We start from the raw sequence: 23,597 nt of genomic DNA on the forward strand, positions 1-23,597 counted from the left end.
CAAAGAGATCCCTGCAATCCCTCTGTGATCAGCCACTGGATTCCCCCTCAGTCTGTGGGCCAGAAGCTCGGGAAGCAGCTGCCACCCCCAGGGCCACTCTCATGGGGAATGGAGCTGAGACCCCACCTTCCTCTCTCAGCACTGATAGAAACAGACTTTTCCCTCTGACCTTCTAAGTTGTCTTTGGCATTAGTGGATTGAGGAGTCTGGAAACCTTCACAGCTGCCCTAGATTCAGTCCTCTGAGGCCTGCTCCAGGTTTGCTGTGGCCTGCGAGCCCATGCCACTCTGCGCTGCGCTCCCAGCACGGCACAATACCCCTTTCTGATCAATCATCCAGGTTGTCTTGGGCTGAAAATTTGTTTCACTGTCTTTTTGTGGGTTCTGCTGCTTCAGAATTTGTTTAGAACCATATTTTATGAGTATTTGGAGGGGTTTGGGGGAGAGCTCAAGCAAGTCACTGCTTTCACTCCGCCATCTTGGCTCTGCCCCCCCCATCATTATTCTTAATGAAATTGTTTCTATCATTTATTCTTTGGCCCACTCATTCTTTAGGATTAGTTCCCAATTAATTTTTAATCTATGTTTCCACAGCCCTTTATTGAATGTCATGTTTATTCCATCATGATTTGAAAAGGGTACAATTAATATTTCTGCTTTTCTGCATTTGTTAGGTTTTTATGTCCTGACATATGGTCAATTTTTGTGAAAGTTCCATGCACAGCCGAGAAAAAAGATATACTCCTTTCTATACTCATTCAATTTTCTCCAGAAGTCTATCCTAACTTTTCTAAAATTCTATTCCTCTCCCCAACTTCTTTCTTATTTTATGCACAGATTTATCTAAGTCTGAGAGGGAAGAGTTGAGATTTTTCTAGTAGTGTAGTTTTACTATTTCCTCCTGTAAATCATTTAACTTTTCCTTTTAAGAATTTGGATACTATATTATTTTGTCAATAGATCTTTAGTATCCATATTACTTATCTATGGTACCTTTCAGCAAGATGTATAGTTTTCTGGCTTATCTCATTTAATTAGGTCTTTTTTCCCTAACAAAACTGACTCACTACCATTTCCCCTATGTAGACTGCCTCCAACTGGTGCAATAATAATAAAGTTCTTAAGAGTTACATGTATCATCTTCCCATATAAAGAGTCTAACCTTTTTTAGATCCTAATTTCTTTTTCATATTTACCTTTTTATGCTTCTTTTGAGCCTTGTTTTTGAAAGCCAAATTTTCTATTCATTGGTCTTTTCATCAGGAATGCTTGAAATTCTTCTATTTCATTAAATATTAATTTTTCCACCTGAAGGGTTATGCTCAGTTTTGTTAGGTAGATTTGTCGCCCGCGACTAAGTGCTGCATCAAATGGAGGAGTGTGAAATGAAGAGATGTGGGCCAGGCAGGTCAGTAAAAGACTGAGCCATTTATTATTCTGAGGGTCCAGTTTAAATAGTGAAAGCTAACAATCACCCCCGAGGTGCTCCCAAGATTCTTACCTAACCCCAGCCCTTATGGTATCCTTGACGGTTCACACCTGCTTGCTAAGGGTCAGAGTGTTCTAACACCTCCTAGGCATGGGAAATTGGTGAGCCAAATATTCTAAATAAATAAGCCCTTATGGGTAGGAAAAAGAAAGAGTCAAGCTCTAACCTAAATTCCTTATCCTGTACTAGACTCTTCAGCTCTGGCACTCAACATAGATTATTCTTGTTTGTAATACTAACCCCTTTGCCTTCTGGAATATCATATTCCAAGTCCTCTGCTCCTTTAAGTGGTAGCTACTAAATCTTGTGTGATCCTGACTGTGGCTAAACAATATTTGAGTTTTTCTGTCTGCTTAAAATATTCTCTCTTCGACCTGGAAGTTCTGAAATTTGGCTGTATTTCTGGGAGCTTTCATTTTGGGATCTCTTTTAAGAGGTGATTGGTGGACTCTTTGAGTTTCTATTTAATCTTTTAGTCCTAGGATGTCATGGCAGTTTTCCTTTGTAATTTCTTGAAATATGATATCTAGGCTTTTTTTTTTACCATGATTTTCAGACAGTCCAATAATCCTTAAATTCTCCCCAATCTGTTTCCACAGTCATTTTTCCAAAATGATAATTCATATTTTCTTCTACTTTTTCATTTTTTTACTTGTATTTTTTGATATCTCATGGAATCATTATGAGACTCCACTTGCCTAATTCTATTTTTTAAGGAATTATTTTCTTTAATGAGTTTATTATGATGAATTAAGTTTTATACCTCTTTTTCTATTTGGCCAATTCTGTTTTTTAAGGTGTTTTTTTTTTGCAGCATTTTTTGTCTCTCTTTTACCAGTCTGTTAATTGCCTTTTCAAAATTTTCTTGCATTGCTCTTATCCCCATCTGACCTCCAAGTTTTCCTCTACTGCTCTTCATTTTTTAAATAATTTTTTTTAACTCTCACAAAAATTCTTGTTCAGCTTGTGTCCAATTCACTTCTTTTTTTCCTTTGAGGCTTTGTTTGTAGCTGTTTGGACATCGTTCTCTTCTGAATTGCTGACTTGATTTTTCCTGCTGCCACAGCAGCTTTTTACATCAGGTTCTTTTTTGTTGTTGTTTGTTCATTTTTCCAATCTATTTCTTGGCTCTGTTCACAGGGTGCAGAGGGTGGGGGGCATTGTCAAATTTCAGACTTTTTCACATTGCTGGTGCTGCCATGGTGGTGTGATCTGAAGAGAGATGTGGTCACTGCTCTCCTAGTCTGCACTGTGGTCCCTACTCAGGACATGCCTCCTACTCCTTGGGACCAAAATCACTACTGCTCCTAAGGGACCCTGATCCCTTGTAACTACAAAGGATACTGCTCCTCAGGGCCCTTGCTCCTTCATTACTGCAGGAGCTTTTCTCAGCTTGAATTCTGACCAGAAAGTTAGTATAGGTAATGAAATTGCCAAACAGCACCCTGTCCTAACGTAAGGGTCTCTTATAATCTTTTTCTGACCAGTTGTTAGATCCCTTTGCCATCTCTATCTTGAGAGCTCTCAAAACTGCAGCTACTGCAGCTGCTGCCTCCAAAGCCCACAGCTGGTTTTGCTGCCACGTGGGCTCCAAACAGGCTTCCACCAGTGTCACAATCTCCAATCTCCTAACCTGACTTGGGTTAGAAAAAATTTCTCTCTGCCCTTTTCTTGGCTCTGCTGTTACAGAATTGAGGCTTTATTTTAATGTTCTTTTGAGGAGAATGTTTGGAGAAGTTAGCTGCTTCCTGTACTCTGTCATCTTGACTCTGCTCTTTTCTTGATGAGGTGGCATGGCATAGAGGAAAGCATACTGATACTGGAGCCAGAGAACTTGGTTTCCATTCCTGATTCCAACACTAGCTAGTGGATGTAGAATTCTCAAGTATAGACTTTATTTAGTTTAGTATCTTTTTCTGTTATTAATGCAGATATTCAGTAACATATATTTGCCTCTAAGAACTATTTTGATTACATCTTGTAGATATTAATAAGTAGCATCAGAAAGGCAACATTTTGTAGTGGAAAGTGAGGCCCTTTTAGGAGATTGGTGAAGTCCAAATTATTTCTGTAATAATACTGAGACATTTTCATTTCCAATACAGTGAATAACAATAGATACAATGCTCATAAACAACAGTTCTTTGAGGAGTCCTTAAGAGGGGATTGAGACCAAAAAGTCTGAGAACTAATTGTGTAGGAATCCCTGGCGAGAAAATTTCCCCTACAATGCATAGTGGCAACTGTTTTTCAGCTCTAAAGTCTTAAAAACTTAAATGCCTGAGGAAAGTGATTCAGAGATTCAGTTACATGTCTCTAAGGAACATATGCCCCCACATAATTCAGGATTTAACTTTAATACTAAGTTACACAAAAAAGTAAATATTGTTCCATTTATATTTTAATCTACAGTAATGTAGAAACACACATTTTAATTATTCAATAGACACAAGACAAATTTGGTCTTTAAGACAATGATTTTTATTATTTTAAGTCTTCTATTTGGCAATCTCAAATATACTCATTTTAAAAAGTCTGAATGAAGTATTTACACAAGAAATAAAATCCTGAAAAGTTTACAAAATATCACTGTTCTGACTTGTATTCAGAATTTAGAAATATTTATTATGCATATTTCCTTCAGTTTTAAGGCATAACCTGGCCATTTTAAATAGAAGATCCTAATGATATGCTAGCTTCTCTTACAGTATTATGAAACAGTAGCACTGAAGCAAATTTCTCTGTTTTCCATTAAAAAAATATAACATAGCAAAGTGTAAAATACTGAAAAACTAATTTTCAAAAATAACACTTAACACAGGTATTTATTTTCCTGTAGGTCACAACTTTTGGAAACACCAATTTTAATTACTATTCATGAAAAAGCAGATTAGGGTACATTTTAAAGTTTACAATCAACTCTACATTATCCTACGTTGGATGATTTTCTTTTCAGATTATTTGCGGAAGGTACGAAGAAGACAATGGTTTCTACTTCATTTTTGTAATGTGAGGTCAGTGGCCTCAAAAACTCGCTCACAAACCAGAAATCTGAAGTGGAGCCTAACTAGAGAGCCAAGGAATTCTCTTATTTCCTATTCTGGTTTAACATCTGATAAAGATATTTTACAGGACAAGCAATTAGTCTTCCCCCCACCCTCAGCCTGTGCAAACAACCAAGTCTGTAAACTAAAGAATGTGAAAGGACAGTTCTGGTGAAGGCCAACTGAGTGACATATTAATATGGTCACTCCTAGGATGAAGTAGCAGAGAGGTGATCACTGGGCTAAGTAGTATAGGAGGTAAAAGCTGAGTCTTTCTAGTAAAGTCTGATCTTCATATAGGTTATTTTAATTTAATTTAGCAAATGTTTATTGAAAGTTTTACAAATTCTCAAAGTGTCAGATTTGGCCAATTAAGTATACAAAATGCATTTCAGAAACAAATGTAAATGATTTTAGAATCATCTATTTAACCTGTCTCTATGACTTGTGCAGATCATTTTTAAAAATTGACTTATAATTAGAATACAAACTGAAATATCAAATAACATAAATTTTTTTTTTTAAAAATAAGCTGCTTTAAAGGCTCAGCACACAGTAGGACCCCAAATGCAATCTCATATATACTTTGGGGTACAATTTTTCATTTAAAAATTTATTATTAACAAAAGCAGCTTGTTCTTAGATCCTATGCAAGACATATAAATGAATATTTAGTGATAATACATACTTCAAAGCTTAAGTACCTAGAGACCTATATTGATACTAGCCAATGAATAACCCCTCATTTTTCACTCTCAAACTGAATTTTGCACCTTTATTATAGTAACATGAACAGTTCTCCAAAAATAATTTTAAAGTAGACAAACAGAAGAACAAAAGTCTAATGCAAATTTAAGTATTTTTTTTGGTCCCTAGTACAAAGCAGACTGGGCTTTTTCAGGTACATTTTTCAAGTTTCAGAAACAGCAGCTTTTTTAAAAGATGAAATATAACTATTCTAATTTATTTTTCTTGTAACTATTGCATTCAAACCCAGATGGGTCAGTTTCAATCCTAAGGCATTTTGGAATCTGAAGAAATTTAACAAGGATATCCCCTTCATTCGCAAGGGCAATATAAAGTGTAATATCTCACAAACTCGCATTCTCATATTAAACTGAACAACAGACATATAATTTTCTATTTTGAATTCCAAAGTGAATACAGTCATTCCAGCATATGCAAACTGTAAAATTTTCTTTTAAAGTAGTATCAACACAATAAAGTACATTCATCCTATAAAAATACAATATAAACAATGGGTTACTTGTTTATTCCCTGACGTAGAATTCACAATTTTTGGACACAAAAACTGTAAACTTTTGATTACATTCAAAATGCAACCTTTTTAAAGATTTAAGTTATCTGAGGTTTTGGCAGTTGGAGCTGTGTACAGAAGATTTATATTATTGCAAAATCTTTTACATAACATTTCTAATTAAGGGCAAGAGTCCAGTGTTTTTCATCTTACATCGGCTACCAGGAAGAAAAGAAAGGCTTCCTACAATTCACGGTCTGTGTGAATGAATTATTCAAATGGACAATCCGGCCCTGACTTCCACTCTGACTTCGTTCCACGATCACACGTGGCATTTGTACTAGCTGAAGAGGACTCTTTCCGTCTTTTAATGCTTGAGTAAGGTTTAAAATCTATAGAAAGACATAATAAGCAATAACAAAATCAATTAATATTTTCCATTATTTGGCCACATACAATTTCCATTTTTTTTAATCCAAAATTCTGGCAAGCAGTCATTCCTTTGAAAAGAAGAATCACTGGGTTCACCAAATCTCATTTTATCTTGAATTTAAATGAATAATAGGAAAGTTTTAGATAATTAGCTGTCTAAACTATAGGATTTCATGAAAATGATCATTTTTGCAAGTGATATAATCTGAGTAGCTCAAAAATCTTTGAAAAAGAGAAAATATTCCCTCAACTATGAAAAAAATCCTGATGTAGTAACTGAACAACTTCAAGAACTTCTAAAATAAAGGGAAGAATCAATTGGAGAATGGTTAAACAAGTTGCAGTATATGATTGTGATGGAATACTATTGTGCTATAAAAAATGATGACAAGGATGGGTACAGAAAAACCCAGGAAGACTTACATGAACTGATGCAAAGTGAACAAAACCAGAAGAACTTTGTACACAGTAAGAGTAAGATTTTAACGAAGATCAACTGTGAAAGACTTATTCTGATTAAGACAATTCCAAAGGAACCATGATGAAAAATACTTTCCACCTCCAGAGAGAAAATTGAAGAACCCCAAATGCAAACTGAAACATTCTTAAACTTTATTTTTCTTGATTTTTTATAACATTGATAATAGAGAAATATTTTGCATAACTTCACATATATACTGTATATCACATTGCTTGTCTTCTCAATGGGTGGGGGAGGGGCCAGAGGGAGGAAATCTGGAACTCAACATAAAAAATGTTAACAATAAATCAATTTTTAAAAAAAGAACTTCCAAAATATTTCAAAGAACAATAAAGAAATTAAAAGAGGTGCCAAATCAAAAGAAATGAACAAACAGGACAGTAGAAAATTTGGGAAAGTAACCTCTTCAAAACAGATTCTCTGAAAAAGAGAACAGAAGAGTTTGAACTGAAAAACTGCAGCAATGGAAAAAAAAGTCATCAGAACAAAGTCCAAAGACAAGAAATCTGAATGAAAACATTAGACCTCTCTATGAGCCAGAGCAATTGACCTTGAAAAAACAATGTACAGAGACAATCTGAGAATCACAATTCTTCTAGAGAAACATAATGAAATAAAGTTTGAATGTTTTGGAAGTCCCCTATTTCATTGAATGTCTGTCTCCTCCCCTGAAAGATTATACTAAATTTCGCAGGGTATTTGATCCTTGATTGTAATCCAAGCTCCTTTCCCTTATGGAATATCATATTCCACACCCTCCGATCTTTTAATGTAGAAGCTGCAAGGTTCTGCATAATACTGACTGTAGTTTCATGACATTTAAATTGTTTCTTTCTGGCTGCTTGTAATCCTATCTCCTTTGCCCTCCTGAATATAATATTCTAAGCCCTCTGGTCCCTTAATGTAGAAACTCCTAAATCTTGGCGTTATCCTGATTGTGTTTCCATATTACTTCAACTGTTTCTTTCTGGCTGCTTGCAATATTTTCTCCTTGACCTGGGAACTCTAGAATTTGGCTATAATATTCCTAGGGGTTTTCCTTTGGGGAATCTCAGGAGGTAAGCAGTGGATTCTTTCAATTTCTATTTTACCCTCTGGTTCTAGAATATCAGGGCAATTTTCCTGGATAATTTCTTGGAAGATGGTATCCAGGTTCTTTTTTTGATCATGGCTTTCAAGTAGTCCAATAATTTTTAAATTATCTCTCCTGAATCTATTTTCCAGGACAGTTGTTTTTCCAGTGAGATATTTCACTCTTCTTTTTCATTCTTTTGGTTTTGCTTTACAATTTCTTGATTTCTCATAAAGTCATTAGCTTCCACTTGCTCCATTCTAATTTTTAAGGAAGCATTTTCTTCAGTGAGTCTTTTGGACTTCCTTTTCCATTTGGCCAATTCCACTTTTTAAGGCATTCTTTTCCTCACTGGCTTTTTGGACCTCTTTTGCCGTTTGTGTTAGTTTATTTTTTTAAGATGATATTTGTTTTCTTCAGTATTTCTTTTGGGTCTCCTTTAGCAAGTTGTTGATTCGTTTTTCACGATTTTCTTGCATCACTCTCATTTCTCTTCCCAGTTTTTCCTCTACTTCTCTTACTCGCTTCTCAAAATCCTTTTTGAGCTCTTCCATGGCCTTGGACTGATTCATATTTTTCTTGGAGGCTTTCAGTGTAGGAGCTTTGGATGTCTTCTTCTGATTGTATGTTTTGATCTTCTTTGTCACCAAAGATTCTATGGTCTGATTTTTGTCACACAATTTGCCCATGATCCCAGCCAATTATTTGACTTTTAAACTGTTAAGGTAGGGGTCTGCTCCCAGTGCAGAGAATGTACTGTCTCAATTCAGGGGTTTTGTGCAGCTGTTTTCAGAGATACTTCTAAGGACCTGTAAATTTTCACTTCTTCCAAGGTGGTTATGATCAAAGGCGAGGTGTTTACTCCTTTCCTAGCCTGTACTCTAGTCTATGAGAGACCACAAGCACTGTTTTCTGCTTTGGAACTGTGAGGATTCCCTCTCTATCACCACCACAAACTCCATTACGCCAGTGTTTCTCCTTGCCCCAGGACTGCCACCCAGAACTGTTACCCAGATCCAAGCACAGGCAAAGCAAGAGAATCCTGTCTCAGCACCAGCAAAGAGATCTCTGCAATTCTCCTCTGATCAGCTGCTTGATCCCCTCTGTCTGGGACAAGAGCTCTGGAAGCACCCACAACCCTGGGGCTGTGCCAGGACTGGGGCTGAGACTGAGCTCCATTCTCAACATGGTCCAACAGACTTTTCCATACTGACCATATAAGTTGTGTTTGGCGTTTATGGGTTGAGAAATCTGGAAACCGCCAGAGCTGCCTGTGATTCAGTCCCCTGAGGCCTGTTCCAGGTTCACCAAGGCCTGATCTTTGCCTGTGGGCCCCATGCTGAACTGTGTTCCTCTCTCAGCCCTAGGCAACAGATATTTTCAATCAACCAGATTGTCTTGGGCTGGAAATTTGTTTCACTCTTCCTTTTTGTGGGTTCTGCTGCTCTAGAATTTGTTAAAAGCCATTTTTTACAGGTATTTGGAGGAGTCTGGGGGACAGCTCAAGCAAGTCACTGCTTTTACTCCGATATCTTCCTTGTGGATTCTATGACTATTTTACCCTCTGATTCTAGGACCTCAGAGCAGTTTTCCTTGATGATTTCCTGAAAGATGGTGCCAGATTCTTTTTTTCATTATGGTTTTCAGGTAAACCAATAATTTTTAAATTGTCTTTCCTGGATCTATTTTCCAGGTCAGTTGTTTTACCAATGGGGTACTTTACATTTTCTTCTATTTTTTCATTCTTTTGTTTCTGTTTGACTGATTCTTGATCTCTCATAAAGTCATTAGCTTCCATTTGCCCAATTCTAACTTTTAACAAATTGTTTTCTTCTTTTAGATTTTGCACTTCCTTTTCCATTTGGCCCATTTTGTTTTTTAAGGAGTTGTCTTCAGTGAATTTTTGTGCCTCCTTTAAGGAGTTGTTTTCTTCGGTGTACTTTTTTTCCATTTGGCCGATTATATTTTTTAAGGACTTGCTCTACTATTAATTTTTGTCCTTTTCCCAAGCTATTGACTCTCTCTTACATCTCTCATTTCTTTTCCCTCTTTCCTTTCTTCTACCTCTCTTAATTGACTTTTAAACTCCTTGAGCTCTTCCAAGAAGGATTTTTGGGGTGGAGACCAGTTCACATTCCCCTTTGAGGTTTCAGATGTGGGTATACTGACGCTGTCCTCTTCTGAATCTGTGCCTTGATCTTCCCTGTCCCCATAATAGGAATCTATGGTCATCGTCTGTTTCTGCTTTTTGATCATGGTGTTTGCCTATTTCCTGACTTTTAAAAAAAAAGTTGAGCTCTCCTGCTGGAGTGCAGGGGGCACTGACCCAAGTTTCTTGTGCTAGGAGTCCCAGACTTGGTCACTGGCTTTGTGTGCTGGGACCTCAGATACTGGTAGTTAAAGGCTGTAGGGTTCTGGCAGCTTACCTGGTGCTCAGCTGGAGTCAGCAACACTGGAGCTGTTGGGGTAGGGGTGGGGAATCTGACCCCTGGAGGAATACCTGCTCACCTGGGCCTTGCACACCTTTGTTTGGCTGCTGGAAAGTGTCTGTCAGCCTGGAGATCTGCTTCCTGGAATTGTGCTGAGGCACTGGGAGATTTGTCTACTAGAGAAGGCCATTGCACATGGCTTGCCGAGTTGGTGTCTACTGATTCCCCTGCCTGTACTCCGGGGGGGGGGGTCCTAGTGTTGGGGCTTGCCTACTCCACTACCCTAGGACTCAGCATATCTCCCTGGTATGCTGAGGTGGGGCTTACTGCTGGCTTCCTGGGACACCTCCCTTCCTGTACTGCTCCCCCCTCCCCAGAGCAAGAGGGGCCTTTCCTGTTAATCCCCCAAGCTTCCTAGGCTACAAGATTGCTGTATCACATCTTTTTGCTGGCTCAGATATTCCAGGGTTTTTCCTGGGGTGATATTTTCTGGGCTTTCAGAGGTCAACAACGGAGGGTGAGAGCAACTTACTTGTTACTCCACCATCTTGGCTCCCGGAAGCGGAAGTCTCCATGACACTTCCTTAATATCCTTTGCAGGATCTCTGTGCATGTCCCACTCCCTATGTGTGGGCATATGCTGAAGTTGCCTTGGGCCTTACTTACTGTCTTTCCATATATTCTCTTTTTTGTTGATCTCATCAGCTCCTATCTATGCATATCATGTCCAAATTTTATTTCCAGCCCTGAGTTTATATTCTGAGTTCTAGTCCCACATCTTCAACTACTTGTTGGACATCTCTATCGGATGTCTTATAGTTATCTCCAAATTAACATGTCAAAAGAACTCATTTTTCCCCACTAAATTCATGTCACCCCCTAAATTCTCTACTTTTGTTGAAGACACCACCATTCTTCCAGCTAGCCATGTTTGAAGCCTAGGTCTTCATTCTCATTCTCACTTGCACTATATTCATTCAGATGCCATGTCTTATCAATACCACCTCCTCAACATCTTTTGTATGAATCCCCTTCACACTCTAATCACACTGCTACCAAGTTCAGTTTCCTATAGCCTCTCACTTCATAGTGGAAATAACTCTAATAGCCTACTGCTTGATCTCCTTTCATTCATCCTCTTTCCTCTTCCTAACCCACTTTTCACAAAGGTGCCAAACTGATATTCTTAAAGCAGAGGTCTAACCATGTCATTCCTGGTCACTAGCAGAATTTTTGTTTCTCAAAAAAATTATTAAATCTAACTACCTTGTGTCTTTACAACCTTGGGTTGTTGGGGTTTTTTCCTCTGAAGATGACCTATGAATTCTTTCAACTGGTACTTTGGTTTTTGTTCTCAGAAGTTCTGGGCTATTTTCTTGTTTTACGGTATTCAGGTTTGTTTTTTTTTTTAACATGTGTTCTGCTAGGAGTCCTAGATCCTTAAATTGTCTCTATTGAGCCTGTTTTCAAGGTCAATATGATCAATTTCAAATGGATAGTATGTTTTACTTTAATGTTATTGCCTTTTGCCTCTCTTCTTTCATTTCTGTACCTCTGTATACCCAGCGGCCATCACCAGTAGTCTTGACCCATGTCTGATAGCTCTGAAGGTAAGTGAGTCTGATGACTTTGCACTGCTCTGCCTCACTTAAATCCAATTTGCCTGCAAGTCAAGACATCACTCTCTTGATATCATTGGTCTTCTTGATATCAAATTGGTCTTATGAACAACAATAATTTGCATACCAACCCATTCACTCTTTTGTTTCTTCACTGAGATGTATCATCACAGATTCAAGTTTTTCTATTTTGCCAACTATTTCTGGTATGCAGGACATAAATCATGCACTCATAATTTCCATTTCTCTTTCAAACTATTCAGGAATTTTGTTGTGGTTCTATGGTCTCCTTGAAATCCACAGGGTCCTCTGCTTCATAAGGTGCTAAATCACTTTCCTTTGTTCTGAAGTATTTATTCAGTGATGCCTAAACTTATTTACTGCATCTGGAGGTCATATTTCCTTCTCCTGTTAAATGTCTTCTCTATTGGTTTATGTGCTCAAAGTCTTTCCGTTTCCTTCCTCCTGAAACTTTCAGTCTTTTTTTTCCCCTTTTATTTTCTCCTACTGCTCACTTCTGACTCCTTCCCCACTGACAGTAGTTTCCTTAGGGGCTAGATCTCAAAGGGTCTGTCTTCTCCTATGCTAGGCAATAAATAATTGACTAGCCTGGGTCTTTTCCCCAACTGACTTTCTGGGGAGATACAACTGGTCCTAGTTGGGTGCTGCTGGGCTCTTTCCCTCAGGCTTAAGAGAGTGCAACACAGTCCCTCACACATGGTGCCCTGTTCTGTTCTCTGTTTCTCAGTTCTCTGGCCCAGCAATACAGAACACTTCCATGCTGGTGCTATGGCTTCCTTTGAAGGTTTCAACCATTTGGACTTTTGGACTTCCAAGGGTGTGTGTGTACATACAGCACATGAAGGGGTGGGGTTGAGCTCTATTACAAGCTGAGACAGATGTCCTTCCCTGTTCCTTCTCTTCTTTCACTCTCCTAAAAAGCTCTGTTGCAGCAAAGAACCCTAACAAAGCATTGGCTATCAAAGCCTCAGCAAATTTCTTAAGTTTGGAGCTTGGATCTCTGTGGCACTAGAAGTATGGGAAAGAGGTTTCAGAGTGTGGAGATGCATTCTAATGCAAGCCTATGGGCAGAGTGGCTGGTATAACTGTGTTGCTGAGAGCATGGTAGGTTATGGGGGAGGAGGTGCTGAGTGAGTTAAGCATTGGTTCATGAGGGTTTAACTTTTTTAGGGTTCTTGGTGTCCTACACTATAAAGATGAGTGAAACTGCTTTATCTGTGGAACACAATTTCTGTTCTGGAGAGTTTTGAGACGTCATTAGGATCAGAGAAATGTCCAGTCCTCCAGCCTGTTGGTCATGTGACCCAGAAATCCTGACTGTGTCACTTAAAAAAGTTTCTGTGGTTCTCTATTTTCTCTAAGATACAAACTCTTCTGTTTGGTATTTAAAGCCCTTTGTAATCTGGCACCAACTTCATCTTTCCATGTTTATTACACGTTAATTCCCATAATGAACTCTACATTCCAGCCAAACTGACCCACTTCATATTCCTCACATACAATATTTTATTTGAGGAGGTGGAGCTAAGATAGCACAGCAAAGAAAGCAGTACAGCCAAGCTCCTCTCCCAAAACTCCTCTAAAGAGACCCAGAAAATGTACAACACCAAAAATCCCGAAAAACTCAGTAATTCATTTGTTTAGCAGGTCAGCATAGGGAGAAAGTGTTTAGGATTCGACCAGAAGCATGTCACGCATGGAAAAAGAGAAGGCAAGAGAAGATTCCAGATTCATTGCAAGGAACCTGCAGACCCCTACTTGGGTATTGCAATAGGGAAAAGTGGCAACTGGCAGTTTTGTAGCACACTACACATTTCTAGGCCAAAAATCCAGAGTGGACTAACAAGGGGACCTGTACCTGTAGCAGCACTCTCTGGCAGGGAGGCCCTAGGTAGTGGACCAAAACAAGAAGAAGTTCAGAAGCAAGCAGCAGTGATGTGGTTCAGACCTCAAAAGCAGAGTGGGGTTCAAGCATCTAGTCCTGCCTGTGGAAGAATGACTAGGGCAAGAATTCCAGACCAAGGGGATCCTATAATTCTGTCAAGCTGAACCAAAAGAGCTTTCCACACTAGCTGACAGGGACCGAGTCAAACAGCCTTTTACAGCTGCTCAGATTGAAACCCAGGTCAGGCACTTGCAGAGCTCAGATCACTGAAGGTCTCAATGTGGTCTGAACCATCGATAAGCCAAACATTAGCATTAGTGATTATGGCTTAGACAAGAAGGTTGGTCACAAGAAAATTATAGTGATCTTGACCTCAGAGGCAGAACTTTCAAATCTCCATCCTCAACACCGAAGATGGCATTTTTCAAGTCAAGTCCACAACAGGAGATACTCTGGTTGGGGAAGACTTTGACAACTTTGTGGTCAACTATTTATCGTTGAGTACAAGCACAAGGACATGACTGAGAATAAGAAGGCTGCCCACCTCCTCAGTGTCACTTGTGAACATGCAAAGTGCCGACTGTATGTAAACAACTCCTTTTATGAAGGTACTAATTTCTATACCTCTATCACTTGCACCTAAGAACTAAACGTGGACCTTCTTTGTAGTGCAAAGGAACCAAAAGAAAAGGCTCTAAAGGATGCCAAAACCTAGTTACAGATCCATAATTCTATGCTTATCCTCAAATTCCAAAAACTTCTGTAAGACTTCTTTAAGGGTAAAGAGCTAATCAACAGTAATGATCCTATTGAGGCTATTATTGCTTATACTGCTATACAGGCCACCATCCTGTCTGAGGATAAATCTGACAAAGTACAGGACTTGCTGCTGTGGATGTCATGCTTCTTTTCTCTAATATGGAAACTGCTGGCAGAATTATGAAAATTCTTATCAAACTTACTATCACTACTCCCCACAAAGCACCATAGTCCTTCATCATTTACTCAAACAACTAGCTTCCTGTGCTTATCCAGGTTTATAAAAACAACAGAAGATAAACTATTTGGCAAATCTGAGTTCATAGGAATCCTCCCGTACTCTGGAGTGTTCCTTAGATTAAAGTGAGCTCTGACATTCTCAAAGTATCTGCTGTGGATAAAAGCACAATCAAGGAGAATAAGATCACCATCAGCAATGACAAAAGGCCACTCAAGGAAAGACTACATTAAAGCACAGTCCAGGAAACTGGACTATGAACAAGGCTGAAGGTGAAAAGCAGAGAGAGAAGATATCTTCCAAGAACTCAACTGAATATTATGCTTTCATAAGAAGGCTGCAGTGAAGGATGAGAAGCTTCAAGGCCAAAATGATAATAAAGACAATTCACAATCCTTGACAAATGTAATAAAATGAAAGAAATTGATTTGATAAGAACCAGACTGTTAAGAAGGAATAACATGAGCACCAGTAGAAAAAACTGGAAAAGTTCTAGAATCCTATCATTTTTTTTTTAATATTTGAAAACAAATTTTTTTATTTTACATTTTTGACATACAGTCAATAAATTCATCTCTGCTTAGGCCATTTAACTGAATAAAAAAAGTGTTCTTACAGTAGTGGTGAACACCAAGGAAGAAGGCAAAATAACACTTCTTCTCTTGGTAATATATTGCTTCATTTGTGAATCTTTTCCAGGTTCAGCAAATACTGTATTAATATCAATATTGATATCTATTTACAAATACATAGAGACATGCATGTGCATGTATAACTATATATAACATGAATTATTTATCTCCTATGCTTCTGTCATTTATGGAAAATACACACATATGCAAACATATGTATGTACAGTGAATAGACTTTCAGGCGTGGAGTCAGTAAGACTCATCTTCCTGAGTTCAAATCTGGCTTTAGATACTTGCTAGTTGTGTGATCCTGGGCAAGTCACTTAACCCCATCTGCTTCCATTTCCCCATCTGTAAAATGAGCTGGAGAAGAAAATGGCAAACTACTCCAGTATCTTTGCTAAGAAAATCCCTAATGGGGTCATGAAGGGTTGAAACATGACTGAAAAAATGACTGAAATATATACATACACATACACGAATAACACAAGCACAGGAATCAGAGCTGGAGAGGTCTTAGAGATCCAAATCTTGAAGAGCAGAAGTTTAGAGAAATGTTAGTGCTGCTGCCTGAAGAGTCATTCAACCAAAGTACTGATCTGGAACCAATGAAGATCCAGCTTGAATAAGAGATCATGATGAAGTGAACTGCCTCACCTTGTCAATGAGGAAACTAAAGTCCAAAATCATAAAGTTTTCCTCAAGGTTACATAGATAGTATATAATAATTGACATTTATATAATGTTTAAAGGTTTATGAAGTACTTTACATATGCTATCTCATTTGATTCATATAAAGTAGGTACCATTACATCCCTTATTTTATAAAAGAAAAAAATTGAGGCCAAAAGAGGTTTTGACTTGCTCAGAGTCAGGGTCAACCCTATCGTCCTTAAGGCTAATCAGAGAATGGTAGTCATGACTATAGGTAGGTGTGGTAGATGCCTTGGTGATGGAGTAACTGGATCTACTACTAAAGATACTGACTAAATGCACTAAAAAAGAACATTTTACACAGCTTTTCAAAAACCAAATGAGCCAAATTTGTAGCAAAGGCTTGGTGAAGAGACAGTTTAAAGATTGCACTTGAGCTTTTGTGTAAATTCTAGGCATTCTAATTACCTGAATGTGTGCAGAAGGAGAGAAGTGAATAATATTGCACTTTATCAGCACTGTAAATACGTGGAAATGCAATTCTTGTCCTGAAGAACAGAAATCTACTTAAAATTGGCACTATTAAGAAAAAGATATTACTGGACCTTGGAGAAGACAGTTTCAGTTGTGCAGAAGGGTGAGAAGCCAGACTGCAAGGGGTTGAGGAATAGGAAGTGAGAAAGTGGAGGAAGTAAGTATAGATAGCTTTTTCATAGGACTTTGACTGTGAAAGAACCCTGATGAGAGCTTGAAAGGATAAGGTCAAGCGAAGATTTTTTGGATTGGGGAAATGTCGACGTGTTTAAAGGCAGCAGGGAGAGAGCAAATTGTTACATACATTTTGTCAGATGTTAATTTATTGATTTTGATGATTTTTTTCCCTCTTCTTTTTCTTTAAAAAATTCTTGTTTTAAGTGATTGCTCTCTTAGAAGGGGGACAGTAAGGGAAACAGGGAAATTTGGATAATATAAAATCAAAAAGATATCAATAAAAATGCAAATAAATAACTATATAAATGAAGACCCATCTTCCTTTTCCCCCTCCCAGTTAGGGAAAAGTAAAAGGATTGGCATGCAATAGTGAGGGCCCAACTGAAACTGGATAAAATTAATTTGTCATAGTTTCTTTTCTATACAAAAATTGAAATATTGCAAAAAAGATGACCTACCTGGCCTCTCATTACAGACATCTGATTTTCAAAAGTGGCCTTGTCAAATCCTTTATCAGTCTTTATGAGAGAAAGAAAAAAATATTGTTACTTAACAGCAAGATCTTGTCTACAAATTATTTGCTTTAGCATGAGTAATAATGAATTCTACAATTTAATTCAAGTTCACAAATTTAAATGATCAGATTTGATAATTCAACACAAAAAGCAGCATGAGTTTAATTCAAATAGAAATTCACTGATAAGTAACATTCATGCTTATGCAAAGTTAACTTTGCTGAATTTTAATGTTAGAAGACAACAGCTTATTTATAAGAGTAGTGTAGTTTTATTTCTATTATTTCTAAGCATATTCATGATATTTAACTAGTAACTATATTTTTTATTTGGCTAGGATTATAAGACTAGTGGAGAAGAAAATACCAAGATTTTAGGATATAAAACTATTAGAAATTTAAAATTTCTCTGTCCAAAGATACATGGTTTTTGTGTTACGTAGGTTATAAGACATCTGTACCTTAGTAAATTGTCTTCATGAGTTTCTGTGACAAAAGCAACTTATCACCTGGTGACTAATTTTCTCATGACTGGCCTCGCTAAACTTAAGTAGATTGATTCTTAGACAACAAACTCAAATTGTTCTTTGCAGAGTACATATTCAAAAGTCTTTCAGTATTAAAACACTTTTTAAATAATTTTTTTCAATTACCAAGCATTTATATCAGGCTACAATGGGGCAGCTAGGTAGCACAGTGGGTAAAGTGCCAGGTCTGGAATCAGGAAGACACATCTTCCTGAGTTCAAATTTGGCCTCAGACACTTACTAGTTCTGTGATCCTGGGCAAGTCACTTAACCCTGTTTGCTTTAGTTCCTCATCTGTAAAATGAGATGGAAAAGGAAATGGAAAAGCACTCTAGGATTTCTGCCAAGAAAACCCCAAAAATGGAGTCATGAGGACCTGGACACAAAACTGAAAAACTACTGAACAACAACACAACAAAAAAAAAAGCTGGTATATATTTGTGTATATACAGGTGCTTTTCTTTCTTCTTTGATCTCCTTGGAATATATGAGTAATAGTTTCTAGGTTAAAAGGTATGCACAACTTAGTATCTTTTTGAGCATAATTCCAAATTGCTTTCCAGAACAGCTGGACTAATTCATGGTTGTACCAAATATGTCAATGTGCCTATTTAATCACAGCTTCTCTAACATTTGTCATGTTCCTTTTTTGGGTCAATTTTGCCAATCTGATGAGTGTGAGGTTGATTTGGATTTGCTTTAATTTTTCATTTCTCTAATTTTTAGTGATTTGGTGTATTTTTTTCACATGTACATAAACAGCTTGGAATTCATGCTTTGAGAACTTTTTGTTCACAATCTTTCACTATTTATCAATTGGGGAAGGTCTCTGATTCTTATAGATTTGAATTGGTACCTTAAATATCTTGGAAATGAGATCTCTGTCAGAAAAACTTGCTGTAAAGATATTTTTCTAATTAACTATTTACCTTTTAATCTTATATACCCTGGATTTTGTATAAACAAAAACTTTAATTTTATATAACAAACATAATCCATTTTATCTTCTATGATCTCTAACCCTTTTTGTTCATGAACTCTTTTATCCTAAAAGTAATTTTCTTCTTTTTCTTCTAATTTGTTCATGACACGGCTTTTTAAATCGAGGACATACATCCATTTGGAGCTTATCTTAGTATATGTTGTGGGGTGCTGGTCTAAACCTGATTTCTGCCAGACAGCTATCTAGTTTTCCCAGAAATTTCTGTCAAAGAATGAATCCTGACACCAGCAACTAGCATCTTTCGGTTTAGTGAACACTAGGCTACTACATTCTTTACTACTCTACATTTAGTATCGAACCTGTTCTACAAACCAACTATTTTATTTTTTAACCAGAACAAAATGGTTTTGATTGCTGTTGCTTTTGTAATATAGTTCTGAGATCTGGAAGGCTAGGCCACTTCCTTCTTACTTTTCCCCCATCATTTCTCTTGAAATTTTTAATCTTTTGTTCCCCCAAATCAATTTTTTTTTCTTATTTAATAAAGTAATCCTTTGGTAGTTTGAATGTGTTAGCATTAAATCAAATCAATTTAAATATTATTTTTATTACATCAGCTTGGCCTAGCCATGAACAATTAACATTTTGCCATTATGTAGGCCTCTATTTCCATAAACAATGTTTTATAGTGGTATTAATATAGTACCTATGTGTATGTTGGTAGGTAAAATCCAAAATATTATATAATTTTGGGGTTATTTTAAATGGAATTTCTCTTCCTAATAGGATTATTACTAAACAGAAATGCTAATGATTTATGTGAAATCGTTATATCCTACAACTTTGTTGGTTTCAATTAATTTTTAATTGTGCCTCTGGGGTTTTCCAAGTACACTATCATCTCCTTGACAATAAGTGATAATTTTGCCTATACTGGCTCCCTCAATTTTTTTTTTTTGTGGGAGGGAGAGGAAGAGAGAATTTTCTTGCTAGAGCTAGCATTTCTGTGTTACTTTACCATGAACTTACTAGAAAGATTCTCAAGTTCATGTGATCTTAGGGTAGAAAGATACCCCACTACAGTTTCTCAATCACTACTCAGTCTGAAATTCTTAGATCATTGCTGGAGTAGTTGTGGCGGATGAACAGGAAGAAAGCCGAGTTATATACTGCTTCCTCCTACTCTGCCATCTTGGCTAGTCCAACCCTTCCAGTTCTTGCACTGACTGGTAAAGTCACTAAGAAACAAGACATCAGTGCCTCAGTTTCTTCATTTATACAATGAGATGGTCAGACCAGATAACCTCTATGGTCACTTACAACTATAAAACTATTATCTTATGTCTTCATGCAACAAGACTCTGGAGTAGGACTTTAGTGAAAGAAAAGTTTTAAAGTACTCAGAACTTTTTTCAACAACTATCACTTTCACTACATGAATGGCCTACTTCTTTTTTCTGATAACATTTTCTGTAGGACTTCTTTCATGGAGACCTTTTTGTCCATAAGCCATCATTAGTGATATGTTTCTCTCCTTTATACCCACCATTCATTATCCCATTGTCCTTGGGTCACTTTCACTTTTAATTCTCCAAAGGTCCATGGATAGATGAATGGTGGGTATAAATGTTTCATGTTTTGTAGTCAGAGCACCACTAAAAGAATAATGATATTTTAAAAAATGTATTTTTGCGTCAGGGACCACCTTGAGATTCTCAAAAACATTTGCAGTATCTCAAATGTAATCTTTTCTACTTTTTTCCTCCTATTTAATTCTGGGTCTAGTTCATTATCTATCAAATGATTAAGACACATGTATTGATGAAATTCAAGTGAACTTTCCATCTTGTTCCAAGTCATATTCTAAGCAAAAGACATTCCTCATTCATGTGGTAGTTCTTGTATGGATTATGAGGTCAATCCCTTTCAAGTGGTCATAAATTCCACTGAGAAAATCATATAACATTCTGAGTTTTAATGCCATTGGCACAGTATCAGCAAACAGGAGTATTTTGAGGACATCATCATTTGTATGATTCTTTTTCTGCTTAGATTCTGTAAAGGCCTTCAAGAGAGAAGCAAACATATACTATTCTGTTTTATGACTCACTTTATACTTATATTCAGGGATTACTGAACAAAGTTCTCTATTTTTGGCTGTATGTATCAAAGAATCTTGTATTATTTTAGTATACTGACATTGGAGGACTCTTTCAAGATTGCTATTTTTCTTTACTCAAAAATTTTTAAAAAATCAACATATATTATACACAAAGTGATCTTGCAATCATTAAAATTTCTAGTCATTCATGACTGGGAAATGGTTGGCTGTAGAAAACTATTTTGAAAACATATTCCCTTCTCATTTTCCTCAAGGATACCTGTAAAGCTTATGTATATAATTTTTATAAAGCTTTTAAGATGAAAAAACAGGCAAATGGTTTGGTAGTTATTTATATTAATATCATTTCCTATTAAATATTCTATAAATTAATCCCAAAATACTTTCAAAATTGCTGTCCAATACTGATCTTCCCTGTATGTAATTGGTCTGATTAAATCACAGCCATTCTTCTTGACTTCATTTTCTCATGTTCCATCTCCCCTTTCTTACTGGCACAATGGTGACTGAAGTGTTAAGAATTTGAATGGAGTTACACTGGCAGATTGTTCTGTTTTTCGAACATTTGTCCTTGTGGTTTCATTTAGAAATACTATTAGGACAATTGGGCTTAGTTAGGTTTCACATGGTATCTTCTGCAGTCTCCTTTTCCCAACTATCACTTTTTTTTTAACTAGATACTACTCATCATCTTTCACTGTAACATTTTGCAAATGACTTTATATAGTCTAAACCAGTGCTTGGCTGCTAGATGTCTCCTTCTGGCAAGGAGATCAAATGTTTGCTTACTGATAGGTTTCTGGGCTCCTTTGTTCTGGACATTGTGATGATTGCTTCATTTACATTAGATATACTTCTGTAAATAGTGATAGTTTGCTTTGATGTCTATCCCTTTATCCATTCCCCATTATTCAACATCAACAGCTTGTCTGAATAAATTAGGCTGAAGTCACTGCAATTGTCCATTGTGTGCCTTCCTGCCCTTATCCTCTCTTCTAGTTTGAAATTAATTTTGACTTTTGTTCTAACTAGGTCATGTTTAACTGTCTACATGTAGCTGATTTAGAAATGTAGACTCTCCAATCTCCTATTAAGTTAGCAAATACTGTAATTTTGTGATGTTACTAAGCACTTGTCATAGCCTTCCAACTTTCTTCTGGAAATATTATGCTATACATGACACAAGACATGTGAGTATTTTGCAACCCTGAACAAATGTCCAACATATTTCTTGACCATATATTGACCTGATTTGGAGAAGCTTGAATTATAAATAGAATTTCTCTTCTTCATTACTCTGTGTATCTTGTGACATGATATTTCTTTTTTGTTGCGTTTGGGCATACATGAAAATGAACTTTAGTATTCCAATGATTACTAATTCTAATTTTTAAAAAAAGTATGTGCATATACATACATACGTACACACATATGTGTATATGTGTGTGTGTATATATATATATATACATGCATGTGTGTATGTGCATATATATGGTATATATAAATGGGTTTTTTTACACATACACACACATATATGGTTTTCAGTTTAAAAAGTGCTTTTACATACATTACTTCATTTGATCATGAACAACCTTGTGATGCAAGTGGGACAAATGTCATTACTCCCACTTTACAAATGAGGAAACTGAGGATTAAACAGGTTAAGTAATTTATCTAGGATCAGACAGCAGGGTGGAGAGATGAGAAATGAATGCATACCTTTTGTTTGTGAGTCCAATTTTTTTTCCATTAAATCACACTCGAAAATTTTCAGATAAGATTTTAATTACCTTAAAAAGTTCATAAAGATCTTCACATAAATCTTGCACAAAGTTCATATCAGAGATACGTGGGAGAATTAATTCTTTAGTTTCTTCAGAAAAAGGAACTTTTGCTTGAGGAAGCCAAGCCCAATGAAAAGGATCTAATGGAGAATAAAAGTATTTTCAGCCCACGTGGAAGTTTTAAAAAATTTTCATTTTACAAAATGCTTAGATGATAAGCTTGAATGTAAGGATAGGAAATCCATCACCACATTGATTGTATATTTCTAAGGGCTGAAGGCAATACAAAGAAGGTATTTAATATCAGCTTAATAGGAGTATTTTGAAATTAAACTATCCAACACTGGGACCCAGACATCCTGAAATAAAGTTAAGCAGGCAAGTTAAATGCCCTACTAGAAATAATTTTTAAAGATCAAGGGTTTCTTAACCTAAACATTTCATATATTCCTTGGCCTCAGCCATATCTTTTAATGCAATTTATAATGCCTCAATGCTGGTCACCCCAGCACTAAGCCACTTACTACTCACCACCTGAAATGTCCTCACTGATCACTTCAAACAATCTCGTTTTCATAAATTGTATATTGAGATTTTGTGTTTAGAGATAAATTCTGACAGACTGGTTGTCATTCATTCTCAAAGAAGACCAAAATGATATCAATATGTTGGGGTTGAGATACAGTGTGTCTGGTCGGGCACAAATTGTCCACATGAACACCTGGAGAGAAGATGTCTAAATTTGTCTATCTCCCATTTCTTTTGAGCTACTGCAATTCTGCTTTGCTCAGAGAACAACAGCATCTTCTTTGATGGGGGCACACTATGTTGGGCAATCCTATGCCAGTGTCTCCAGTGTCTCACAATCAATTCCAAAGTTCTTCAAGAGAACCTTGAAAGTGACCATGTATTGCTTCTTCTAATTACCATGTGAGCACTTGCCTTGAGTAAGTTCTCCATAAAATAGTCTTTTAGGCACAGGTA

General features: G+C 36.8%; 1 protein-coding gene across 2 annotated transcripts in view; it reads right to left on the reverse strand.

The window, feature by feature from the left end:
* Positions 1 to 3,946: 3,946 nt before the first annotated feature.
* The window catches only part of PI4K2B (phosphatidylinositol 4-kinase type 2 beta), a 40,363-nt gene continuing 20,712 nt past the window's right edge, over positions 3,947 to 23,597 (reverse strand). For both annotated transcript variants that reach the window (XM_020992389.2, XM_020992380.2), the window contains 3 exons: positions 22,620 to 22,753; positions 17,182 to 17,241; positions 3,947 to 6,182 (listed from right to left, as the gene is read on the reverse strand). In XM_020992389.2, coding sequence (XP_020848048.1) covers positions 6,009 to 6,182; positions 17,182 to 17,241; positions 22,620 to 22,753 — 368 coding nt within the window. In that variant the 3' untranslated portion in view covers positions 3,947 to 6,008. The remainder of the gene's footprint in view (positions 6,183 to 17,181; positions 17,242 to 22,619; positions 22,754 to 23,597) is intronic.

The sequence above is a fragment of the Phascolarctos cinereus genome, unplaced genomic scaffold (assembly GCF_003287225.1).
Source record: "Phascolarctos cinereus isolate Bilbo 61053 unplaced genomic scaffold, phaCin_HiC Scaffold_9;HRSCAF=440, whole genome shotgun sequence".
NCBI lineage: Eukaryota > Metazoa > Chordata > Mammalia > Diprotodontia > Phascolarctidae > Phascolarctos > Phascolarctos cinereus.